Source organism: Scomber japonicus, chromosome 4 (genome assembly GCF_027409825.1).
Source record: "Scomber japonicus isolate fScoJap1 chromosome 4, fScoJap1.pri, whole genome shotgun sequence".
NCBI lineage: Eukaryota > Metazoa > Chordata > Actinopteri > Scombriformes > Scombridae > Scomber > Scomber japonicus.
The window spans coordinates 10,048,884-10,074,082 of record NC_070581.1 but is presented as its reverse complement, the minus strand read 5'-3'; the positions used below and the strand labels follow the sequence as shown (position 1 = coordinate 10,074,082).

The window sequence follows — 25,199 nt, the reverse complement described above, 5'->3', positions numbered from 1 at the left end:
GGGGCTTCAAGCAAGGCACTCAGACAATCTTGAAGTTTTACAAAACACAGCCTTGTTCAGTTTAAAATAAATGCACAATAATGGCACCACTGAAATTATCAAATTAACTGGGCTACTGCAGTACCAGCCCCAATAATTAACAAAATTGTTTCCCAATGGAGAATCATCCATCTGTTTAAATAAGGCTCAACTGAAAACACAGTTGAGTTTTGGAGTGAAGCGAATAATTACACAGACTCTTCCAGATCAAATCCATTTGAAGAACTGTGTAAAGCTGCACTCACTGCCCTCTCTTTGATAAACTCAAATGTGGAGATTGAATGGCTGCTTAGCCAAATGTGTTTGGTCAAATAAATTTAAGATATAAACTGCACACTCACAACTTCTGGTGCAGTATAGAATGAAGCTGGCTGGTGATACTTGTTACCAGCTTACACTTTCAAGTGAAGTTCCGCAGCAGTTTGGCACCACAGCAGCATACAGCTTTAAGGCCACTCCATCCTCTTCTGCTGGTTCAAGCTCAGTGACAATGCAGTTGAACAGTGACGATAAGGAGGATTTTCTTGCCAATTTATGATTCATCATATTTATGTATGCAAGTAGTGGACTTTTTGGAACTGGTGGAAACACACAGTTGATGGTGGTAGTGTGCACTGCAGTGTGGGTGAGAACAGTGCCAATACCTGAAGGAGATCATTGAGCAGCTTGCAAGTGCCAGCCAAGCAGCAAAAAAGGCTTGAGAGAGCTTGACAGAGGTGCCTAGTGCATCATATTTGAGTTATGTTGCTAGGTGCAGTTGTTCAATAAGATAGCATATATGATATACCTTGTTATTTGCTTGTACCTATAATTGTTGATCATTTAGGTAGCATGTTAACTAACAACACACTAGAATATGTCGTTTTACTAGTTAGTAGGAAAATACATAAAATGTCATTGTTAAAAAAAAAATTGTTTTTAAAAATAAAAATATCTGATTTAAAAAAAAGGTGTGTTTATATTACTAATATTGTGTTTTGTGTATTGTAAATTATCTGTATATATCTACGGTGTGTTCTAAGAAGACAAAGTTGTACGTCATAACGTCATCACGCAACGGCATTACAACGTCGTTTAAGCAACTTTAGCAACAAATCAACTTCCCCTGAAAATGAGTTTGCTCTCACCTTAAAACCTAACCTATAACCTTTAACCTATAAGAAAAAGCAGACACTGTACTTATAATGCCGTGCTGAAACAGTTGACAGACTGACTTATTTTTATTCTTAGTTTGCCATAAAAACAAGTTTTCCCAATAGATGTTTCAGTTACATTTAACAATATGTCAGAGACAGCTGAGAAATCCTTTGGAGACAAATAATTGATTCCAACACCTTTCACAGTGCTGAAATAAACTCCACATACAGTTGGTCACATTGCTTGGATAACTGACGAAGCAATTAAATATTATTACTAAACCACTGTTGAAGAATATTGTTTTTATACAAAGTATGGTCATTTGTTGGTCGGGGGTTATGATGCTGTGGGGGACTCCGTCAGTGAGCTGTGGACAGCAGGGAGGAGGAGAGGCGGGTCTGACGGAGCTCCACAGCGTGTCTGAAGCAAAATGAAACATGGATGAGGAGGTCGCCGAAAGTTGGGAGGAAGCTGCTGATAGCGGGGTAAGTAACGAAAGTCTCAAAATATCTTCCCGCTAACGCCAATAATTAGTTTGGCAGCTGGTTAATGTTTAGACTTTTGCTTTGAGAAGTTTTAATAACGTTGTTGTATGTTCTAAACGACGGGCCAACAATGTGGCTCCAGCTAACGCGTTAGCTTCAAGAAAGTTAGCCAGCTAACGTTAGCGAGCGAGACAAGCATAAGATGGACTTATCCAACTAACAACCCGAGTGGTGACAGCTATTTGTGACTTATTTCGCTTTAAGTACCGCTAATATACCGTATTATTAGGGAACAGTCTATATGTAAGGAGTGTACAACGTAAAAGCTAAACCCTCGGATTTAAAGTTGCAGTTGAGATGCTAAGGTTGGTGTTAGCTAATGCTAAGTTAGCTGTTTATTGTGTCGCTAACACGGAACATTTCAATTAAATATTGCAAGCACCGCCTACAAGGCGAGTTAAGGCATTTTTACGAGGCACTCTGGTAACGTAATCAATTCTTCGCACATTTGATAACACTAATAGCTTTCAGTTAAGAAAATATTCAATTATTGTATTGATTCACTCTCTTCCTCCCAGAAACGACTAATAAGTTACTGTGAATCAGTTTTAAAGGTTGAAATGTTGCTGTCACAAAGTCAGCATGTGTAACTTTCTAAGCCTTATTGTTTATCGGCTTCATAAAATGCTTCATAAAATGAATGAATTACATTGTCTTAACTCTAAAGCCTTCACGGTGTTAGGTGAATGCTAGCTTCCTGGAGTAACTTTGTGGCTTCCTGGAGTTCACTAGGCCACATGTTCTGCCAAGTTGTGAAGTTATTGGCCTGTTAGTGAGCTAATTATGTAGTTGTAACATTTAGCCAACATTAGCTGTCGTCACGGCAGACTATCGCTACCTAATGACGTCAATATCGTGGCTCTGGGAAGAAGTTAGCCGGAAGCAGTCAGTCAGGTGGTGTTACCTTGTTTTTTACCATACTCTCTATTGGTTAATAAGCAAGAACACAAGTGTTTAAAGTGTACCTAAACTGACCTCATTATCAGTTTTGCTGCCATTTGATGGGAACATTAGCCCGCTGAGCACTCTGTCTGTTATGACTTGGCAGCTGCTCTACACATGTAACTTATAAATAGATTGTAACTGAATCCTGTTTTCCGTGCACTCTGTGACTTGCTTACTATCTGTCGCACTTTTTTTCCCTACCATCTCAAATCAATATGAGCATGTTGTTTGTTTCCATGAATACATGTTTTTGATGTCCCCTCCCCTCCCCACAGGAAATGGAAAAGCGGTTAGAAGAGAAGCTACGAATCAGCCAGAAAGAAAAGTAAGACCCAAAATGTTGCACTAAAGAATTATTGCTTTAATTTCCATTAAAAACTGTAATCTGCTGCTTATCTGCAAATGTAGACACCTGAACGTGTTGTTTTAGTAAAAAATCAGCTGCTGCTCAATTTATTAGACGTGAGCTGAGCAGATCTTAAGATCCCCTCCAGACATGTTTTTACGATGTATATAAAATGCTCTACTTTGAATATTAATTCATGTCTGATATGGTTTTTCCACAAAAAGTTGAATTATCTTGTTGATATATGGAAAAACTGATTCTGTCATTGAGTTGGCATGTCTTTTTAAGTCTATAGCCCACTAGTGTCTCATCTAAGTTTTTATTTCTGCTGTAACACAGTGACCACTTCCTGTCTGTCGTATCACTCATTTTAAGTGGACTGTGTTGTTCTTCCAGGGAGTCCAGTAATAATTCTTCACGGTCTCCGTTGAGGACCACCATGGTAATCCAAGACGACTCTCTACCAGCAGCCCCACCGCCTCAGATTCGCATCTTGAAGCGTCCTGCAAACAACGGGTCGTTGGGATCAGCCTTGAATCAGAACAGGCCTACACCACAGGTCAAGTCCCTGGCCCAGCGTGAGGCAGAGTACGCAGAGGCCAGGAAGAGAATACTGGGCAGCGCCTGCCCAGAGGAGACGCCACAGGACAAGCCCAACACTGACAGGTAATGATGCTCAAATATTGACAGTTTAGAGGTTTAACTCAGTTGTAGTCAGCATGCGTGTTGTTGTGCTGAACACCGTTTTACTTTTTGTGGTCTCTTCATCTACTTTCATTTCAATATCTTTGGTTGTTGAGTATTTAAGTTTGTTTATCTCGTAAGCACAGCGCCATCTTTTAATCTGATTTGACTTTTGATGATGAAGATTTTTATACTTTACTCTTTTTAGACTTGATTAAGAAAAAAGAGTAGCTGCAGCTAAGACAGATCACGGGAGAAGCATAAGTGAATAATCAGAATGATAACTGTGGAAAAGTAGCCGTTAAACGGTGGGGTGTATGCTGAGAATTGACACATCGGCAGGGTTGAGTGCTTCATTAACCTCCCTGCTGGTGTTACTTTCTTTTTCTTTTTAAAATGCAGGCAGAAGCATATTCCTGTTTTGTGCATTTTGGCTGGAACTAGTTTTGATTGACAAGTGGAGCTTAACAATAATTACAGAAGTTCTCTTCTTTTTTTACATTTCCAGTTAATGAACTGAATAAAAAGAAGTTCTTCTCTGTTTTCATTTTCACTGATTGGTATTGATCGGTGCCAAAACGAAAGTGAAAGCAACCAAAATAAACTCCACAAAATGGAAAAACTTACAAGAAATCTTTTGTTTGAATACAAATTTTCCAGCGACACAGCAACAAATCAGAGAACATAAACTAAAATCATGTGTGGAGACCTGTTTGATGTGAGACTGCGAGGCTCCTGTAATCAGGACAGTTGGGCAGAAACGAGAATTGCTGCTGCAACTTGCCAACTGGAAACGAGCAACGAGACGTTTCTGTCCAGCAGCTGGCACACGGAAAAGGCTGCTGTCTCTAATTTATTCCCATTTCCCCTCTGTCTGCCAGGCCAGGGCGCATTAACTCTACATTGCCTTCAGAGGACACCAGATCAAACAATCACACTGTCCGGCAGCCAGCCGGCCCAGACGGCACCCAAGGGTTCCGACAGCACAGATAAGTTGGCCCCTGCGCTGCCCAGCCATTGCGGGGAGAGAGAGAGAAAGAGAGAGATTGATTGAGGGCCACCTGAGAGCAGAGACAGCATTGTATTTTTAAAGCTTCCTTCCTTCAGTTCCAGTGTATTGAACAGTCCGCTGCCCCACTCTTCCCTCTTGGAGACTGTGTGGAACTGACAGGGAGAGCCGAACTCCAGGAGGAAGTAAAACGGATGGAAATGTGCTCTCTTCTCTCCCCACTCGTCTGTTTGACACTGTGATAATGAACATATTCTGGACTCACTGTGATGATCCCTTTAAGAGACCCCACCCCACCTCCCCACCCGTACCACCACCTCTATCTCTGTCCTCCTTCAGCCCCCAGCAGCTCCGTCTCAGGACGCCTGCAGGGTGGAAGCAAAAGACTTGAACAAAGGACGGCTTAAGAGAAGAGAAGTGACGGGTCATATAAAACTGAGATGAGCTGGTACATGTGCAGCAGCTTGTCCGCAGCAATAATACCAGATATCACTTGTCACACCATATACATGTTTTTAATCTTTGAGATGTTGGCTCACTAGAATTTTTATCTTTAGTTTTTCTCGCTTTTCTTTTGTTTTTTTTTATACTAGGGATGCACTGATATCTTATTTCAGATGGGACTAAAAGTGTGAGGAAGTTCTTTTTATAGTACTTTCAGATCACAAGCAACAGCTACAAGTACATACATAACATTATTTTAACATTTCTTTGCTGTCGTTTCTCAAAACTCAGTGAGAAATGCAATCTGTCCTCTGCATTCGATCCATGCTGTATACTGGGAGCAGTGGGCGGCCACATTGCAGCATGGTCAGAGCTTTTCTTTCAGTGAGGCATCAGTGTGAACCACTGATCCATTCATGATTCATGAATTAAAACAGCATATAATGAGATTTTTTAATAAATTGAGCAATATCTGCAGATTTTATGAAATGGTTAACATAATTTTTTCACCTTTTTCTTTCGTAGTGAAATAGTCCCAAACCGTTTACGTTTAAACAAACACTGTGTTGTGGGCTGCAGTTGGTAGTGTTTAATGTCTTATAGTAAACACACTGCTAACGCCAAGTACTTGTTTGGTACCTGCCCAGTAACGTTATCAGTGCACCCCTAATATGTACATTGCCATCTGTTTTTTAAAAAAGAAACTGAGGGAAAGGGTGTCGTGTGTCAAGTTGTATATCTGACAAGTTCTGTTTACGGTTTTTGTTTGTTTTCTGTTTGTTTTTTTAATTAAGCTTAGCAGCTGTCTTCCTCGGACTGTCATTTCATCGTTTCTATTTAAAAGTAAAAGCAAAAAAAACAAAAAAGATTGATTGTGGATTGAAGTCCATTTTAAGTAGCTTTTCTGCCTTTTTGTAAGAGACGGCAGTGACGTCGAGCAGTATTTTAATCAAAACAAAACCAAAAGCCCATTTTAAAATCACCCTGTGTATATATATCAGTTAATTGAGACGTTATTTTAAGTTGGTGTCGGCAGCAACTCAAGGGAGGGTCAGATGGGGAACGAATTTACTGCTGTACTTCATAAGCCTCCTCCGTCATATCACCTGGTAGGCGGCATGCTCCTTTTTTGTGTCCTTCACTGACGGACAGTACGCAGGAACTCAGGTGCAAGTGAACCAGACTGAATGAATGAAATGAACGAAGATTGTATTTTTTTCTTCCAGCGGGGTTGATTGCTCGAACAGCAAATGTCCGTATTAAAGCTTGAGTCGAGTGTGAGGGGAAATGGAACTGAAGCGATATCCACGTCCTAAGATGAACTATCAAATGCCAGTCTGTCAGTTAATTGTTAATTTTTTTTTTTTTTTTGTCTGTTCACTAGTCTTGACTGTTGGCATCGTGGGCACAGTAAGAAACGGTAACATCACTCCCTGTTTGATTTTTCACTATCTGGCATTTTAACAGATGGTCCATTGCTGATATAGAACATGTAGAGATAGTCTTATGTGACCCTGAGAGAAAAATGACAGCCTGCCTGTCCAGGACCACTGTGCCCAATTGATGTTCTTAGTTTCTCACCTTTTTATCTGTTCAAACAGAGAAGAGATCTCAATAAAGCCATATTCAGTGGTGCACATCCATCAACAGAAATGTTATTGTAATGGTTAAAATTCAGCTTGTGCCTCCCGTATCACACCTTTACTTCCTGGTTGTCAATTTTGTTACTGTAGTACAAGTAAGTGAAAAACTGAATATATCAGAGGAGGAATCAAGAATACTGGAAAGAGATTTTTAGTTCAGGAAAATCTAGCAGCAGTGCAGGAGACAAGACGGGTTTAGCTGAGCTCTGAGTGAGAACACAAACTGCCTGTAAATACAGATTTAATAAAATGATTTGCAAAAAATGTTGTGTGATGCATGTTCATTTCATTACTTTAAACTGGCAAGATAGCAGCTTTTATTTAAAGCGACTCACAAAGTACGTTCAAGAAGTAATCCCAATGACCAATATTCACTTCAATATCTGGATCATCCAACATGAAAGGGATGCTCATGTCTGAAGAGGGGACCAGGACAAAGATAACCTGACTGTATGGCTAGTCATTTAGGTGAATTGAGCCTAAACTCAGCAGCACAGTCCTTTTAACATCCATAGGGCCACACTATTGAATCATGCTATAAAGTGACAGTGAATATGAATGTCATCCAAAATACAAACGCTACAGCTGACATAAAAATTATATTTTATTCATAAAGGTAAACATGACTTTGCATTCTTGGTCCAGTTGTGAATTTGGCTCTGGCATCCACAGCGTTGTTTGGTCTGGATGACTGAATGTCCAACAGAAGGGGGGGGTGGATGCTAGCTGATTCTGATGACTGTGTGCTCTGCGGGTGACAGGGTTTGATTCAGGGGAGGCCATGTGGGACAGTCGGACAGGATGACGTTGAGACGTTTATACTGTTTTTTGGATAAACGCCTTCCACGAAGCAGCCGAAGACAGTTCAAGAGACCCAGGTCTATCAGCACCTGGGGGGAAAAAGTTAACAAGCTTTTAATAAAAGGCAAAACATTTAGAATATTTGTCTGTTAATTATTTTTCACAGTAGACATAGCAGGAAAAGCACATGACATGAACATTGTCTCTGTTTAGTACAAGTGTCTCAGCAAGCGCAATACTAAACACCCTCAAATTGAAACTGTTACATAGCCATCGTTAATTTGATTATTTCCACTTGTGCTTTTCAAGCTGCGGCATGTCGGCGAGAAATACCAATAAAAACGTTCATGTGCTCTTATGTTGAGCATGATCTTTTACTTGATGTCTTAGTTACAGATCAAAGTCTGGTGTTTTGTGTAGGAGAGGGGAGCCAATTTGAAATTTGAAAAGGAAAATGGCTCGTTAAATGAAATGTCCAAAAATCTGTCAGGCACAGAAGGAATGCCTTAGTTTTATGCATTAAAGCATAGAACAAACTTTAGCCACCTTTTAAGCCTGAAGGAAACCATCAAACACAGAGTCCACACTCACCTCTGCCACAAAACATATGAGGAGGTTGAGAGCAGCCAGGGCAACAAGCAACAATTTGTATTCCATGTCAGATATGTCGTATAGTTGGAGATATTTGGCAATGATGGGCGTAGGATACACCACCAGCCAAGTCATCACAGCAAAGAGGATGAGTACTAGACAGAGGAAAACCACTGGAAAAATAAGAAGACACATCTGAGTTCAGGGTCCAAAATCTTCAGAAAGTTACCAACAAAAACCAAAGCTAAAGAAAATGTGTAGAAGATGAGTATCAGAATGATTTATCAGCATTATTGGGATGCACTATCCCAAAATCATCATCCTGGGATATTTCTGATGTCTTACCATTGTGGTAGAGAGGTTTCTTGTGAGGGTAACCCTTGGTGACCACCACAGCCATGATGATATACTGAAAACCTGACAAGGCAAACACACTGGTGTCCTCCATGTTGGGCAGATTGGCGGCTCCAGTCATTGTTGAATTGAGTGGAACGTACCTACAAACAATATCAGATATGAATACATTTAACAATGTATTAAAATCCATCAATTTAATGAGTATAGAAACAAATATAAATCAATATATTTATAATATTTAGTTGGAAAAAGCTTTCTGTCTTTGTACTGACCAGTCCTGCGACATGGTGATGAAGAGTGCCGCCAACTGGCCCAGGATATTCATGCAGGCGTGGATGAAGAGGCTGCCGAGGACAGGCAGGGCCAGCAGACTGGCTGGGGGTCTGCAGTGGTGCAGCTCCTTACTGGGGCCTCCTTTCCCCATCACAACGGCCAGCAGAGTCACCAGGACAATGTCACAGAACAGGAACTGCAGGTCACCCAGGTCTGTCTTCACCTGAACACGTGTGGACAAATCACATGTTTCACTTGAAAAGGGTCTTTTTAAGCAACACAAGTGAAGGAGGAAACTGCAGTCAGCTACTCACTGTGTAGAGGATGAGGACAGAAGAGAACTGAATGAGGCTGTACAGGGCCATGTATCTGAAGAGACTGAAGGAGGTGACCAGAGAACATCGACCCTCTCTGCACAGGTGAGGAAGAAAAATATGTGATTACTTCTTCAGTCAACAACTTTCACATCTGTTGCCTCTTTCTTTCCTCACCTGATGAGCAGAGGTACGCAGCTGATGTTTCCTATCTTGGAAGTGAAAGGTGAAGCGACCGAGGCCTCAGCTTCAGACAGAGACACCCCGACATCAGCAGCTCTCAGGGCTCCGCAGTCATTGGCCCCGTCCCCGCACATGCCTACCCGGTAGCTGAGGTAACAAGTGGATTAGTGTTGGACTAGTAACTGATGTCTTATTTACAGTCAGTTAGAAGCCACTTGGTGTGACATATGATGACATGCAGATAGATGTACAGTGTTTACTTATATGTAAATGTACTGTACTGAGTTTCAGTATCCTACGCTCCTTTATAAGCTTTCTTTTGAGCCAATCAGCACTGTGCTGCAGTTCCATTAATGGCCACTAGGTGTCGCAGGTTAATATGTGTTTGATTTACCCTAATACTCAAATTTCTTACAGAACACAAAATAAACATAGACAAAATATGACTACTCCTAAGTGATGACAAACTAACTAACAAAATACTGAAATGAATAAAAACAATGATGACAATAAAATCTAAATATAAGCATTAATATGTGTGTTTTTTGTGAATGATTCTTTTAGATTCGGTTCTTTCCTGCTTAGTTTTATTTCCTGTGTGTGTATTCCGTTCTTCCACTTCTCTGCACTCACTTCAGTTTTTGTAGCTCTTTCACCAGCTGGGTTTTCTGGTCGGGTGCCATGCGTGCAAATACTGTGGCTCGCATCAACACCTGGAATGATAGCACATCAAGGAAAAAAAACAGACAGTCATGATTTTTACTCCAGAGAAAATAGCTCTTAAAATGTTAATCTAATGCCTCTCTGTCTTTGGTGCACTATCTTGGTCAGATGCCTTGAAACTCCACTGTGTGCATTACCTTTGGCAGATACTCAGGGAAGTGTTCACAGAGGGCAGCAAAGGACTTGCCATTAATAGCCAAGTGATAACCAAAACCACCCTGGTACAGGCCCTAAGAGGAGAAGGACAACATCAATATGAGCCACCAAATCATTGAAACATAGACCAGGATTGTCCTCATTATATGTCTCTTATGTGCAATATTGTAATAACTGCTTCATCATTAAAAATGACAGTCTCTAATTAAACTATAACTGCCCTCCTCTGAAAAATGACTATATTGTCCCGAAGGGGAGATTCCTTTTCACAGCACTGTACATATCAGACAACAGCAACATAAAGTGACAGGTAGTAGTGTACACTCAGGCCTGTTCTGCCAGTCCTGCTGTTTAAGGCGGCTATGACTGAGGGAATTAGGCTTTTCCCAAAGTGAGCCCTTCTAAACTGCAATGGTTTATACCGGCGCCCAGTGAGCATTAGGTGGTGATTAAATGGGTGTGTGATGTCATGTGCTATTGAGATTGCAATGCGTGCAATGGCTTTATTGTTAAGTTCTGTGAGGTTGGGTGTGGGGAGACCAATTATCCTGGCAGCAGTGTTGGTAATGTGTGTGAGCTTGGCCTGTTTGGTGACAGATAACATGGTGGGAGAGTACAAGAAAGGAAGGGATGTAATGCTCTGGTACAACAGTGGGAGGAGATGGGGGGGGGGGGGGGGAAACACATCGTCCCTTAAGCTTGCGGACGACAGATAGTCTTTGGTGGCAGCAGTGTTGTTTGTATCTGAGCAGGACTGACCTGGGTGATTACCTCTATGGAGTTTTGTGTGGTCCCTCCATCCCCAAGGTTGAACTTCAGGGTGGGCATGGAATGAGCAGTTTGGGGGGTGGCATTGACAAATATTACCTTCTCATCAGACCCCACCATGCCACAGCTTTTTGCAACATTGACTGCAGTTAAAATGTTGTCCCCTATGTGAAGAAGGAGAAAACAATTTGACATGGCGGAACATTTGATCATCAAACTGAACAATTGTCAAACGAACAGTGTTAAAACACAGTAACTGCACAGTGTTATAAAGCTGTAGTCAATACAGACGCATAATATTTCTCACCAGTGACCATGACGCTGCGAAGCTGTGCCCGTGTGAGGATGTTGATAACTTTGGCACTCTGAGGCTTTACCAGGTTTTTCATCATCAGGAAGCCCAGAAACTGCATGTCTTTCTCTACCGCTTCTCTGTGGAAGGACACACAGCTGCATTAACACTCACAGCTAATAGTTACTAAGCTTGGTTGCAACTTACTCTATTTTTGAGGCATCTATTTCACCATGACTGGACTTATCAAACGCTTCATGTGTGTGAAGGAAAAAAAGAGTCTATGAAGGGGTCTTGGTGCCAGAAAGAAAGAAGCCAGAAACACAAACTGGGTTCTTACCGTTCAATGGTCTTGAGGTCAGTGTTCTTGTCTAATGGTTTATAGCCCAGTGCAAGAACCCTGAGACCTTCACTGGAGAAGTTATGCAGTTTGCTTGAGAATTGTGCAGGCACTGTAAACACAAAACATCCCATTCAGTTTTTAAAAATCACTCAACGATAAAGTGGGAATATAACACTAACTGGTCATTTACTATACTTAAGAAGAACAAAGAAGAATATTCACAGGAGACAAAAAACAATTGATTGGTTTATTTGTTTGAATACTGAATGAAGTACTACATAGAAAATTAACTCAAGACAAATTTACTTTAAATCTTAAATGTCTGACCAGTGTCTTGTCGGCAGAGGCTAGCCACCATCTCTGGTGATCCTTTGATGAAAGCGAGAGGTGAGCGTCCCCCGGGGCCCACCGTCACTACGCTCATCCTCTGCAGGGCTGAGGAGAAGGGAAACCTCTGGACAATGGCCACTGGCTCACTTGTGAACTGACAAGACAATGAAAGAGCAGAAGTTAAAGCTAAGCACAACTGACTTAATATCCAGGCAGATATTGACTTTTTATGGCCTCACAATTATTCTGGATAACAAAGTTGGGATTCAAAACAAAGAAGACGTGTTACACTGCTAAGAGTGCACTGCTTAACTATTCTTCCTCATGACTTTTACTTCAGTTAATGATTACATGCATTTCCCAGAGTGCCTTTCAATTGAAAATGGGCATAAAACTGTTGCTTTAAATCACAGTATTATGCCATGGTTAATTAATGCAAGAAAAAAATCGATTCCTGCAACTTTGTTCCAGTGGTTCAGGAGTTGTTCACTTTAGTAACACTTGCACCCTATTGTTCAGTCTATATGAAATTGATGGCAGGAACACTCACAGATCCTCGAGCTGTAGGAGGTTTCATTACAGCCAAAACTCTGTGCCCTCCAAATTCTGCATCCAGCACCATTCCATCTCCTTCTGGCTCCAAGAGAGTCTGGAAAATAAGTTACAATGTAAAGATGATATAAATGCAGAAGGAAAAAAAGCATTGTTTTAGTATTGGCACTGATCTCAGCACTCATATTGGAACTTGTCAGACAATGCCAAGTCCTAGTCAAGTACCTCTTTAAATAAAGGAAATGAGCTTCAGAGTATCATACCCAACCAGTGGACTCGAGCATCTTCAGCTCCAGAGGGTCTCCAAGGGGCTCACCATGCAGCAGGGTCACAGTGTGACAGCAGGCCAAGCCTGAGAGCATGGGCCCCGGCAGCAGTTTTCTGGGTTCTGGAACGAGCTCTGAGAAACCGGCATGCCCCCCTTCCATCACTCCCCAAACATCCAGACCGTCCTCTGTCAGAGTTCCTGTCTGGAAAAACAAAAGTAGTCTGATGAAAGGCAACTTCAACATGTAAGGTGACCATGAAGAGTAATGTGGGATCAGGTAATGGTTTCTCCCTCACCTTGTCAAAGCAGAAGAGTGAAACTTTGCCACTGATGTTGATGCGTGGTGGACTAATGCAGAAGATGCCCTGGTTCTTCAGCCTGCGCTGGGCATAGATAGTGCCAGTGGTAATGGCAGCAGGCAGGGCAGGAGGCACAGCAATGGTCACAACATCCAAGCTTCTCATCACCAACTCCAACCAGGTCACCTTAATACAGTCAGATAACTCAGTGTACATGCTGTATTACACTGATGGCTTGGCAAATACAAACAAACCAGAAGTTGTTGTTTTTTTGTCTTACATTTGTAACTTGCACTTACATTGCTTCTGAAGAGAACCACAAAGCTGTAAATGGTGCCAAGTAAAGCTGAAGCAAGAAGGAGAATATTGGGATAAGTTTATTAATGTTCAATTTTTGTTGAATGTCAAAAAGGCTTGAAGTGCATAATCTAAGTAACTCACTTTTCATTTTAACAGCATTACAGATAACATTCTAGGAACAAAATGTATTTTTTCTATCCTGCACCACAGGGAGTACATCTTCCCTGATAATAAAGGGGCAGCTCGCTATTAAAGCTCTTACCAACAAAACCCAGGACAAACAGGAACTTGACAGAATCCTGGTAGAAGCGGAAGTTGGCTGGCTGAGGATACAAAATGGAGCTGACCAAGTTACCTTTGGCTGTAAAAAACCCTGCGGATGACATGTAAGAGCTGGCTTGACTTGGAGAGCAAACATAAGCTCTTATCATGAACAATATACACAATATAATGTCTAGGTGTACAGTACATTATGGCTTCTCACTAAGATGGTACTGACTCAGATCAGTAGTTCCACTACTCACCAGTGCTTATAACCACAGCAACAGCACCGCCGCCTCCTGGCCTTCCCCCTTTGGCCTGGATGAGCTGGGTACCACAGAAGAGGGTGTGTCTACGCTCTGTCTCTGAGCTGTACTTCCCCTCACCAGCTGGCAGTGGGGTTTTCAGCACTGGGACACTTTCACCTACACATGGAAATATGGAGAACAGACTCTGAAGTAACTAATTTCTCATTTTTGTTTAGGGTAAAGAGAGCAAAGTCACATACCACATAGTTATGAACATGCACAGCTTTGATGAACAAGCACTGGTTTGTAGTCATCTTGAAAATCATGTTCCATGTCCAAAAAGAGTCTAAAATCCTACACTGAATGAGTTCTGAGGGGCCGTTTCATTTCCACACCATGACATGAGACATTATACATTCTTTCAGTTACTCAGTGCCTAGTTATGGCGGTTTGTTGGTCACCTGTGAGCATACTCTCGTTGACCAGACACTCCCCAGCCAGCAGGGCAGCATCGCAAGGCAGCAGCAAACCCTCCTGAGGGATGATTATACAGTCGCCAGGGACAAGCTCCACCGAGCTCACACACTCCTCCTCTGAGAAAACACACACCAAAGAAAGAATGTCCTTGTGATTAAGAGTTTAAAGGTGTGAGAAAATACTTGTAAACATTGACTGTTATTTACCAGTGGGAATATTTACTAAGGAAATAGTGTCATGGGAGCAAACTTTTGTCACTGCATTTTATTTTATTTTTTTAAAATCTAGTGCAGTATTTACTGAGACCAGGCGCAATCCTTTCCCATCGCTCCCTCTCTTCATTTGCTGTCATCTCTCTATTGTCGTCTGTCTAATGAAGGTATATGTTGTCCAAAGGTACCTCAATTCTCCACATTTACTTATTAATGTATGTTTCACATCACTGATGGTGAGGCAGTAAGTTGAGAATAAAGCTGTTTTCATAGCTGTTGAGTGTTGTTGCTCATCGGTTAGGTAAAGCATACAACTGCTATGTACACTATAGTTTAGTTGAGTTTTGCCTCCAGGCAGGAACACAGCTTAAAGGTGTCCTGTACACTTCTTCTTCAGAAACCAAGTTTCTGTTTACATTCAGCATTGTGTGCATCCTTAAGGGTTAGTAAACATGTTCAATGCATTTCCCACCAGCAAAGCCAATTATGCAAAGTATGGAAACCTGCATGTTTAATCGCTAACAGTTCTCCTCACTGCTTTTGTTGACACATTGCTCCAAACCCCACAGGGTATCTTAATGACAAGGTATGCCTTTGCTATATTTCGATGTGCAACTCTTAAGAGAATTGTACGTCATACCCACAGTTTAATTCCCTCTCTGCAGACTCCATGGGCACAGGTACTGTAGGGAAAGCTTTCACCATATGTGTACATGCACATGAGAACAGTGATGCCAGCTCAATAGAAAACATCCAGTCCAAGAGTCACTAAAGAACAGCTAGAAGCCCACATAAATATCACAAATCATAAACTTGCTTCTTGAATATGCAACATCCTCAATCCTTAGACCACTGATTTAAATAACACATTGTGGGTGAATGGTAAACATGTGGAACTGATAACTCTAATGTCCCTGCAGAGGACATGAGGTGTGATGTACAGTCACAGAGACCGGAAAAACTGCCTACTGCAAAAAACGACATCAAACTACCGTGAGAAAGAGAGAACTGAAACAGTGGTGGTTAAAATACTTGCCAACTATTATTGTCTACAACCTCACAGAAAACCTTGATGCAGCATAAGGCAAGGCAAGGCAAGGCAAGGCAAGGCAGTTTTATTTATATAGCACATTTCATACACAAGGGCAACTCAATGTGCTTTACATAAAACAGAAAAACATGTAATTTGAGAAACATTAAAACATACAATTAACCCCCCACCCCCCACACTGATAATAAAAACAAAGTACAGAAAAATAGAAAGAGAGAAATAAAATACTAGAATAGAGCATTAAATATAAGATTGCAGCATAAAATAATGATGAGCTTTAAAATCATTAAAAGGACATAGAGTGCAAATGAAAGATTAAAATTGTAAAGTGCTTTAAAAGAGCTCAATCATAAGCACAGGAGAAGAGAAATGTTTTTAACCTGGATTTAAAAATGTTCACAGTTGGGGCTGATTTCAGTTCTGCTGGTAGTTTGTTCCAGTTGTGTAAAAGCTGCTTCACCATGTTTAGTTTGACCTCTGGGCTCAACTATCTGACCTGAGTCAGTAGATCTCAGAGCTCTACTGGGTTTATATTCTACTAACATGTCATTCATGTATTCTGGACCTAAACCATTCAGTGATTTAAGCTAACTAATCAAAACAATCTTTTATCATTTGGTTCCTTTAATGACATCATGGCTACTAGCCAAAGCCACACATGTTTGTCAACCTGCAACTCATCAGGAAAGCAAGTGGTTTAAAATATTTTGTTAATATGAAGACGTACTGCTCTCACAGCACTTTCTACCTTGCTTTGTCAATATTTGTAATATTTTTCCCACTGTCAGGTAAAGTCAAAGTTAATGCCAAGTGAATAAAATAGCCTGAATATCAACTGAATTAACAAATCCACTTACTTTTACATCATTTTCTTAACAGTAATAAATTCATATTGGAAGATCAATACGTTTGTGCAAACTTACCTCCTGAGTTTCTGCGTACTTTAACATTTGTGACCAATCGAGCCATGTTGCGAAGAGTGATGCTTTGCTGCGGATTACGATAAAAAAGAAAAAAAGGTTTATATACTTTTAGTCACTCACTGGTTCTGACATTTACATCCATATGTGAAGGGAAAGTCATAAACTAAACATAATCAAATTAAGTATCTCACTAAACACTCACCTTGCGGATCTCATGAAGTGAGATACCGATGGAAAGAAATGAGATAATAAATATACATGAGGCGTAATAATAATAATTATCAATCATCCACAGGATGATGCTGAACACTTGGAACACATAGAATGGGTTGAGGACCTACAGAGGCAGACAAAAGGACACAAAAGGAAGAAGGGGTTAAATTTGATACTTCATCTGGATTTTGAGCAAAATATCACTTCAAACCATCATTACAAAAATAAATCTGAGGCAGTATAAAGGATTATGGTTTTCCATCTCACCTCCTCAAACAGCAGTCTTATGTAAGGCTTCACAGGCACATCAATAAGGTTGGGCCCATACACGCATCTCCTGAAAGATTTCATGTCATGAATTTCTCAGCAGTGCCCTCTCATATTAAAGAACCTTAGAAGTATGCAAATTTGTTTTTGTTTTTGTTTTTTTAACCTCAAACTCTGCTCCAGTTGACTCAGGCCCTTTTGGAAGCCGTACAGGTCCATACAGGTCCAGTCCTCATTGAGGACACTACAGACAAAGACAAAGGATTATGTTAAAACATTAAACATTAATATTAAAGGAAACAGTGGACTTTCCATCGACATTTGATTCTAAAAGACTTTAAATGTGGCAGATATCCACTTGAAATGATGAACTCAGACTGCTGAAGCCTCATATAAGTTTCACATCAACTCTTAAATACATTTTTGCACAAAAATACCCTCTGGACACACTGTGGATTTTGGCCTCCATGAATTGTCAGTATGAACAGGAGGAATGATTATAGTGAGGACACCTGACTCTTGTTTTAAGACAGACTTGAAAATTGTGAACCTATCATTTAAGCCACTGATTTTCTATACACAGTAGTACTGCCTAAAAGCTGTTTCAATCTAAAAAAATAAGCATACAAACAAACATAGTTTTTTTCTGTTTCAGTACCTAACACGACAAAAGGTTCCCTTCCTGTCCAGCCAGATGTAGCGTAGCCCTTCAAATAGGTAGTAGCGCAGGAGTGTTTTCTGTAACACAATAATCACTTTCAGCCGGAGAAAAAAGATCACTCAGTACTTAATTCTGCAGAAAAAACCCCTCCAACTGTCCACTTCTTCCTTACCTCCTCCTTGTACAGATGAACTGTATCTCTCCATTCAGTGTCCTCCAGAGCTCCGAACACCTCCGAACTGAAAGAAAGAAAAAAAAAAACAAGTAAGCAGATCCTAGTTTTTTTTCCAGATATGTGCAGAGTGTTGACAGGCTTAAGGTGATGCTGTCAAAGGATAGAGACATGAAGCTGACCTTCCCCCCTCCATCTCTTCTGTGAGGACCTCCACCACATGCTGCTGGCCAAAACTGTCCTGAAGCAAAAGGCAATATTAAATGCATCTGTGACTGCTGGAATCTGGGTACTTAACCATGATAGTGAATCAAAGTATAACACAGAATACAGGTACCCTTTTCCATCTTACACTAACATTCATCTCAGGTGATCAGGATATCAGAGCATATTTTTATTTAGATAGCACTTTTCATATCATAAAACACAGTTCAGAGTGCTTTATGAGGGAGACAATAGAAATAAATAACATGAAATTAAAAAAAGGAGACACTAGGTGGAAAATTTACAAAGGAAAAATAGCGAGAAAAAATAGCTCAAAACAGACAAGTCAAGATTATGCTTTTTGAGTGAGGGCTTTACTAGAGCTGTTTTGAGTTTATATGGAAAAATGTCTCCAGAGAACAATTTACAATGTCCAGTACCTCACAAATTAAACAATCCAAAACATCCAGGGAGCAAGTGAGAGACTTCAACTGCAGAATGATTTATGGTTTCCCTTATTTTACAAAAATATTTTAAATTTCCCTAGGATGTACTAATGGTCAAATTTTGACTGTGAGGCATGGTGTATTTGTTCAGGAAGTAGGCAAAGATTTAAAAGGCGATCAATGGTAGAAAACAAAATTGTGGGGTTGTTCCTACTTTCACTAATAATCTTAGAGAAGTATGCCTGTCTCTCATAGCGTAAAGCTTTGTTATAGGCACAGGGATTTTGTAAGGATCTCTTGGTGAATTGTTAATTTGTTTTGCCTCCAAATCACGTTACTCCCTCTTGAGCAGACGTATTCACTCATTTTCCCAAGGAATGACCTTAATCTGTCATTTCCTTTTAGTTTTCACAGGCGCCACAATGTCCATCACTATGAGCTGACCTTATTTTAGAGTTAAAGTAATTTAAATTTCATGAATCAATGAGATGAATCAGAGGTTGATTACGCATGTGGTTAGAGAACGTAAGAGCTGAAGATGGACTTACAAAAGTGTCTTTTAATGTGGCGCTCCATATTATTTTAGCTATACCAGTGATAGATGTCAACAAACAAACAGCAATGATCTGATATATTTGTATTAAAAATCGTATCAACAACAATATTCAGATCTCTAGAGATGATTAAATCCAGGGTGTGGCCACAGTTACGAGATGGCCCAACAGTGTGTTTAGTAAAATCAAAAGAATGCAAAACTCTGTAGCCTTGCAGTCTGAGATGTTATCAACATGTAAATTAAAATCACCAGTTGTAACAGTCCTATCATGGTTATTAAAATAGACATTTTGGGTAAGAATGAAGCTGCATGCTTTGGTGGTTGATAAATAGTAATCACATCAAATCAATGTATACATGTTTGTAGATAACCCAAAAGAGCTCAGGAGGTGGATGTTTGAAAAAAGAAATTTAATCTACAGTTCCACCCACTAAGTACATGTGAATAAAACATGTACTATTGAATAGCCAGCGTGGAAAGTAAATACTGTTGGAAACTGCTGAAGCAAGGTGGGTCATTTACTACATCTGACTACATGGCTGATATTTTGAAGGTTGTGTTTTCTGGTAAAAAGAAGTAGAAGTATACAGTGTTTTCAGTAGAATTTCAGCCTGGACGAGACACTAAAACAGCATTTCAGACATCACATCAGTGGACACTAAAAGTCTTCTTTCAAGCTTTCTTTGGTGTAAGGTCACTAGGTAATTCATACAATTTATTGGAAAAATCCAGTGTCCGTAATAATGCTGACAATGCTTTTAATTTTGAGTAGGAGCTAATTTATAATCTCACTCTTATTAGAAGAATATCTGCCAAAGCCAGAGGGCAGGAGCAGCAGCGAGCGAGGACAGCAAACCGTGGGCGCCAATGAAATACAATCAGGAGGAGACCCAAGGACAGCACGGCAAACAGACGACACAGCCACACACGCCAGCGCACCCACTTATACCCCTGAAGATCCTGGTGGGACAAAGAAGATAGAGAGTTAGATTCAGAGGTTCATTTTAATATTCAAACAGAGGCTAATTTCCATAACGTCTGGCTTATCAGCACCCATATTACAGGAGATTAAGCCACGCTGTGGCAGTAGCTTGTTTGGTAACTGTGTAACCTGAATCAAACCTACAGACAATATGCCAAACCACTGCTGAGTGTATACTGGTTAATATTCGCTGGTTCATTTGCAAATAAAACAAGGTTATAGAGACCAGTGCACATGTGCAACCACTGGTGCATCAAGGTGTAGCTTGCTGCAATAAACATCTTTTGCCACTCACTGTTGGTTTAGCAGAAACACTAAGAGCATCTTACCATGTGTGAGTCAGGACTGAGCCGGGGGTCTCGCGGACTGGGTGAGGGGAGTCCGCTCTGCGGCTCGACCACACTACCTACAGGACAGGTTACACACCATGAACACAACCTTCATGCGAATTTCGCAGCACACCCTCAAAGTCAATATTAGCAAAACAGACAGTGCGGACGTGTATTCCCTATTGAATTACCATTTATGCATGGTTTAAATCAAATCTTTTTAATTTACCCAGAGGTGAAAGATGGCAGATTTTTTAAGGACAAAATATCATCATTTATCAGAGCCTTTTAAATGTTACAGCACTATATTTATAGTCTGGTCTATGGTCAGCTTAGATAAAACTGTGTTTATGGGTGTTCTGTTCAATTTATATGTGTTCAGATAATTCCTTAGTAAAAAAGCTCCACAGTAATTCTAGTGAAAAAAAGAGGACAGGCAAACTTTAGGAACATGTAGCAAGGAATAGAGGGATATTTATTAGTGACCATAAACTGAACTAAACCAAACACACCTGTGCCCCCACAGAAACATTAACTTTTAAGGGCAAAACATGTCATAAACTAACAGTAAAGCAGCCCATATATGAGCAATATACAATAACAGAAGAGATAAAATTTAAAAACCCAACAACTATAAAGTGAGTTGTTTTTTTAAAATCCGTGTTCGCTTCCGCTTCAAAGAACGAGAAAATACCGTGACAAAAACAACTTCCTTCGCATTTAAACCAAGAAGAACAAGACGTAGAAATAGAAGAAACGAGGCTTACCGTCCGCTCAAAGCGTAGGTTTAAAAGAAATGTGTAATGTTAGTGGGCTGGTTAAGTTAATGAAACAGCAGGCTGCGGCGAATTGCAGCTCGCTGCTCCGTGGCTTCACCTGCCTGCTTCACCTGCCTGCTTCCTCCAGCCCCTCAATGTTCACCTGTCAATAACTCGTTTAACCGGATTCCGCTGCGAAACTAGGACATCTTTCAGCCAACCAATATCGACGGCTAAACCCAAATCTTTGTCGACAAAGAAGTACAGGAAAGAAAAGTCAGCTAAGTAAAAAACTATCACTCGCTGTTGCCATGACTGCTGACGGACTGCAGAGACTTACGCTATGTGATAAAACGAAGATTTCAGGAATTACACCATCAAATTATGTGACCTGCATTGAGGAAGGGGGAGGGGTGAGGGGTGAGGGGGGGGGGGGGTACTCAGATGCTTTACTTCAGTGTCAATACCGCAATGTAAAAATACTCAAATACATAACAAATGAAATATCCCGCATTTAAAGGACCATTGTGTAGTGTAATGATTTAGTGGCATCTAGCGGCGAGGTTGCACATTGCAGCCAATTTACTGATTGCAGCAAAGTACTATTTTTCCTGCAAAATTAGTGCTTTTAGCTTAGTACTTGAAGTAAATTTAGTGGGTAAATCTTCCACCAGGTCACGGAATCTGATGGGTGACCAAATATGGTGCAACACCGGTAGTGCTGGTTTATTATAAGTTTAATATGATTAGTTACTGGTCTATATGTGAATATGACGACACCAGTGACCTAACATGAAAGGTTAACTGTGTCCTATGGTCGTATGGCCCAATAAAGAAAAGAAAAGAAATATTGGCCAGTTTCATTTTGAGTAATTTTGAAAAATTATCTGATTGCAATGATTTTGACTGATATTGCAATTGAGATAGCAATATTAGGGGTAATGATCATTTTTACATCATTAGTAAATCATCCAGTGCCATCAAGGTGAAACTTTGCTCACAATAAGGACGCTACAAGTGTACTATCCTCTCTGTGTTTTTGACCTGTGTTTAACATACTTGTTGTTCTTGTGTTGTCTGGACAAGAATCTACACACACAGCACAATCTACACACTGCTCGAGAAACCAAAGAACTGACTCATCTGTTTTGTTATAATGCACATGATTGTAGTGTAATCATGTGAAAAGCTTATCAAGACTGGAGTAACAGTGTTTTTTCCAAGTCACATGCTTGCTTTGTTCTAACTAGGCCAATCTCAAGTATCCCAAAAAAAAAGTATCAGGTTTGCATGTATCAACTCTGACCAACTGGCTGTAGATTTGTAGACTTTAAAGCCTTTCTTGTGGTTTGTCAGACTATTTGAGAATTGCCATTAACACATATATTTCACAATATAGTCATAGCAGCCAGTGTTTCCTAAATGTCTAAAGAAGTGTTGAATTCCAGCTGGTTTCAAGTAACCATCATTCACATGCTTTACCTAAATAGACCATCTCAACACCCACAGCAATCCCAGGCATCTGAATGTCACCATTATGCTCCTTTTACATTCTCCTTGTCCCAGTCATTGATTAATGACTCTGGAGTCACCTATATTTGAGAACAACGACTTCAACTGGATATTATGTTGCTACTTTATTATTACATTTGAAATTTCACACTGTCCAATAAGCTGTTAATGGCACTCAGAAAGTCCAGGATTTCAGTTTCACCTTCAACTCTTCAAAAATATACAAGGCTGACTTTCTGCAAATGTTGTCATTCTTTTAAAAAAGGGAAATGAAAATGCACAACTTACAAGACAGGCAATGACAGTCATCTGAGCTGAAAAAAACCCCCAACCTTATCCACCCTAAACCTGAAGTCCAACACCAGCTTCATGACTGCCAAAGCCAACTTTCTTTGCATTGCGGTCTGTCATTGCAACTTTGTTACGCATGTAATAGCCGCATTCTTAGTATGGTATTTATGGTATTTACATGTGATGTTACTTTATTCTTCCACTCCACCACATTTCACAGGGAAGTATTTATACTCTGCTACATTTAGCTATTTGACAGCTTTAGTTACTTTTTAGGTGCAGATTTGACACAATGGATAACATTCCAAGCTTTTAAAATACAACACATTGTTAAAGATGAAACCAGTGGTTTCCAACCTTTTTGTCTTTTGACATCTTACAAAAAGCAGTGTAGTCAGGCTCACATTTCAGATGTCTATGAGTTCTTAACAGCTCCACCAAATATTGTTTTTTTTTCCCATCTAAACTTCTCACATGGTTTCATTTCAATAAATGTTCAAATGATCCAATATTTCACAAAAAAACCCCAAAGATTAGAGGGAAAAGTCCAAAAACTGAAAACAATCATCTCATGGTCCCTCAGATTTATCTGCTGACCCTTTGAAAGGGCCCCACCCATAGGTTGGGAATCACTAGACTAAACTAGTTAACTGTATATAAAGTAGTTGAAACTAGCTCCACCTTCAGCAGCTACAACAGTAACATGCTGCTCTATATAATAATATATCAGTCAGAGGGACCAAACCACTACTTTTACTGTAATACTTTAACTACACACATACAACGTATGTACTTTTACTGCAATACTTTAACCACATCAAGCTCATAATACTTACTTTTACTTCCACCACTGCATATACACAGATACTGATATTTGCAACAAGTGAATAAGTTACGCCTAATCTGTCATGCTCCAGTTGAGTGATTTTGCACTTTTGTAGATCATGATTAACTTACTGATAGCACACATGGTAATGCTAATAGTAACTGAATAGCAATAGCAGCAATAGTTACACTAGTAGTCCTTGTTTTGGCACCTTTAATAGCAATAGAGCAATAGTACAACAGTATTGTAATGTAATGTTTATGTATTTTTTAAAAATGCTGTGAGTTCCAGAAATGTAATTTCATTCACCTCTAGTGTATAGGGTAAAGAAGCAGAAATAAATGTCTTACAACCTGAATGGAACTAGCTTCATGGTTAGATGCCACTTGCTTTTTGTGATATGGGTTTAACTAGGGCTCCACAATTGTAGAATAATTTACCACTGGCAATCAGACAAATGACCTACAACTATTGTCCTATAAACTATAATATGGCTTTTGATTACAGTCTTTCTTTTTATTTGATGTTTTTATTCATCTTCTGTATTCTGTTTCTTGATTGCATTGAACTAATTCTACTTTGTAATTGTACTGTATATGTTGTTTTTATGTGATCCCCTTTGTAAACTTGTTTTGGAACGTAATAAGAGTTTATAATCACAACTAACATTTGAACAGTTTTTGATGGACAGAAACTGGAGTTAAGCTACATTAAATTGGACAGTCTAGCAGGAAAATAAATATTTTAATTGCTTTGATAAAAATGTATTTTTTTAATTGGCTGTTTTGTATAAGCATTACCTTCACATTCAACACGATATTATCGATGGGTGCTACATTAGCGACTATTAAGTTTGTTTACCGGACAAAGGCAAGGCAAGGCAAGGCAGTTTTATTTATATAGCGCATTTCATACACAATGGCAATTCAATGTGCTTGAAGAAAAAAAAGGTAACTTAGGCGACTTGACATCATATTCCTTTGTTGCTTGTTGCCATTATAAAAGTTGCTGTCTGTCCACATGAACTATTAGTCAGCAGCATAGAGTTTGTATTAAAGTGTTATTAGACAGCACAGAAGCAGCCCTCAGCACGGCTAACAGTGTTAGCTCGCGGTTAGCAAACACATCTGTGTAGCTTCATGCAAACTATTTATGTGCTTATTAACATTCAAAACACTCTTACCCCGCCTGTCCATCCTGCTCTGCTCACAGTGACAGCCTTCACCTTACTTTCACAACATATTAACCTGAACGACAAACTGTCCGTTAACTAGACATGTCAGAAAATACTATATTCAGCTGGCTCAGTGGCAGATGAACGGGGCTACGGAAAGTGGCGCTGCCCAAAATAGTCTGAGTTGTACCCACGCCTGGAGAGATAGATGTGACAGACACTCTGTTGACATACCTGTTTATTTTAGCACCTAGTTCTACTTGTGATGGAGTAATATTTACAAAAAATCAAATC

The 25,199-nt window shown here is 40.0% G+C and overlaps 2 protein-coding genes across 4 annotated transcripts; one reads left to right on the top strand and one right to left on the bottom strand.

The window, feature by feature from the left end:
* Positions 1-1,594: 1,594 nt before the first annotated feature.
* On the top strand, positions 1,595-5,536 carry szrd1 (SUZ RNA binding domain containing 1). The gene is made up of 4 exons (XM_053317656.1): positions 1,595-1,661; positions 2,942-2,991; positions 3,409-3,678; positions 4,578-5,536. Exons 1-4 carry the CDS (start codon positions 1,614-1,616, stop codon positions 4,687-4,689), a joined length of 480 nt encoding a protein of 159 aa, XP_053173631.1. The 5' UTR covers positions 1,595-1,613; the 3' UTR covers positions 4,690-5,536.
* A 1,847-nt stretch (positions 5,537-7,383) lies between these two features.
* On the bottom strand, positions 7,384-25,041 carry atp13a2 (ATPase cation transporting 13A2). Of its 3 annotated transcripts, none has more exons than XM_053317631.1 (29): positions 24,915-25,041; positions 20,345-20,421; positions 19,826-19,993; positions 18,010-18,068; positions 17,828-17,894; positions 17,653-17,732; positions 17,161-17,238; positions 16,995-17,064; positions 16,717-16,851; positions 16,515-16,581; positions 14,313-14,444; positions 13,867-14,028; positions 13,605-13,715; positions 13,342-13,388; positions 13,040-13,228; positions 12,739-12,945; positions 12,474-12,572; positions 11,921-12,077; positions 11,591-11,702; positions 11,266-11,390; positions 10,950-11,122; positions 10,172-10,264; positions 9,945-10,024; positions 9,306-9,458; positions 9,129-9,225; positions 8,814-9,037; positions 8,530-8,681; positions 8,185-8,357; positions 7,384-7,682 (listed from the first exon to the last, which is right to left on the bottom strand). In XM_053317631.1, the coding sequence occupies exons 1-29, from the start codon at positions 24,925-24,927 to the stop codon at positions 7,515-7,517; spliced, it is 3,468 nt and encodes a 1,155-aa protein (XP_053173606.1). In that variant the 5' UTR covers positions 24,928-25,041; the 3' UTR covers positions 7,384-7,514. The 3 variants fall into 3 exon arrangements, with proteins under 3 accessions (XP_053173606.1, XP_053173607.1, XP_053173608.1); XM_053317632.1 differs by having other exon boundaries at positions 10,962-11,122; XM_053317633.1 differs by lacking the exon at positions 24,915-25,041 and adding an exon at positions 21,221-21,244 and having other exon boundaries at positions 20,345-20,417.
* Between the last annotated feature and the right edge of the window lie 158 nt (positions 25,042-25,199).

Coding starts and splice junctions, on each gene's coding strand:
- atp13a2 (XM_053317631.1), bottom strand. Junction 19,994..20,344: donor TCAGTCCTGACTCACACATG/GTAAGATGCTCT, acceptor TTGTCCCACCAG/GATCTTCAGGGGTATAAGTG. Junction 9,226..9,305: donor TGCGTACCTCTGCTCATCAG/GTGAGGAAAGAA, acceptor TCACCTGTGCAG/AGAGGGTCGATGTTCTCTGG.
- szrd1 (XM_053317656.1), top strand. CDS start 1,614: ATGGATGAGGAGGTCGCCGAAAGTTGGGAGGAAGCTGCTGATAGCGGG. Junction 1,662..2,941: donor AGGAAGCTGCTGATAGCGGG/GTAAGTAACGAA, acceptor CCCTCCCCACAG/GAAATGGAAAAGCGGTTAGA. Junction 2,992..3,408: donor CGAATCAGCCAGAAAGAAAA/GTAAGACCCAAA, acceptor TTGTTCTTCCAG/GGAGTCCAGTAATAATTCTT.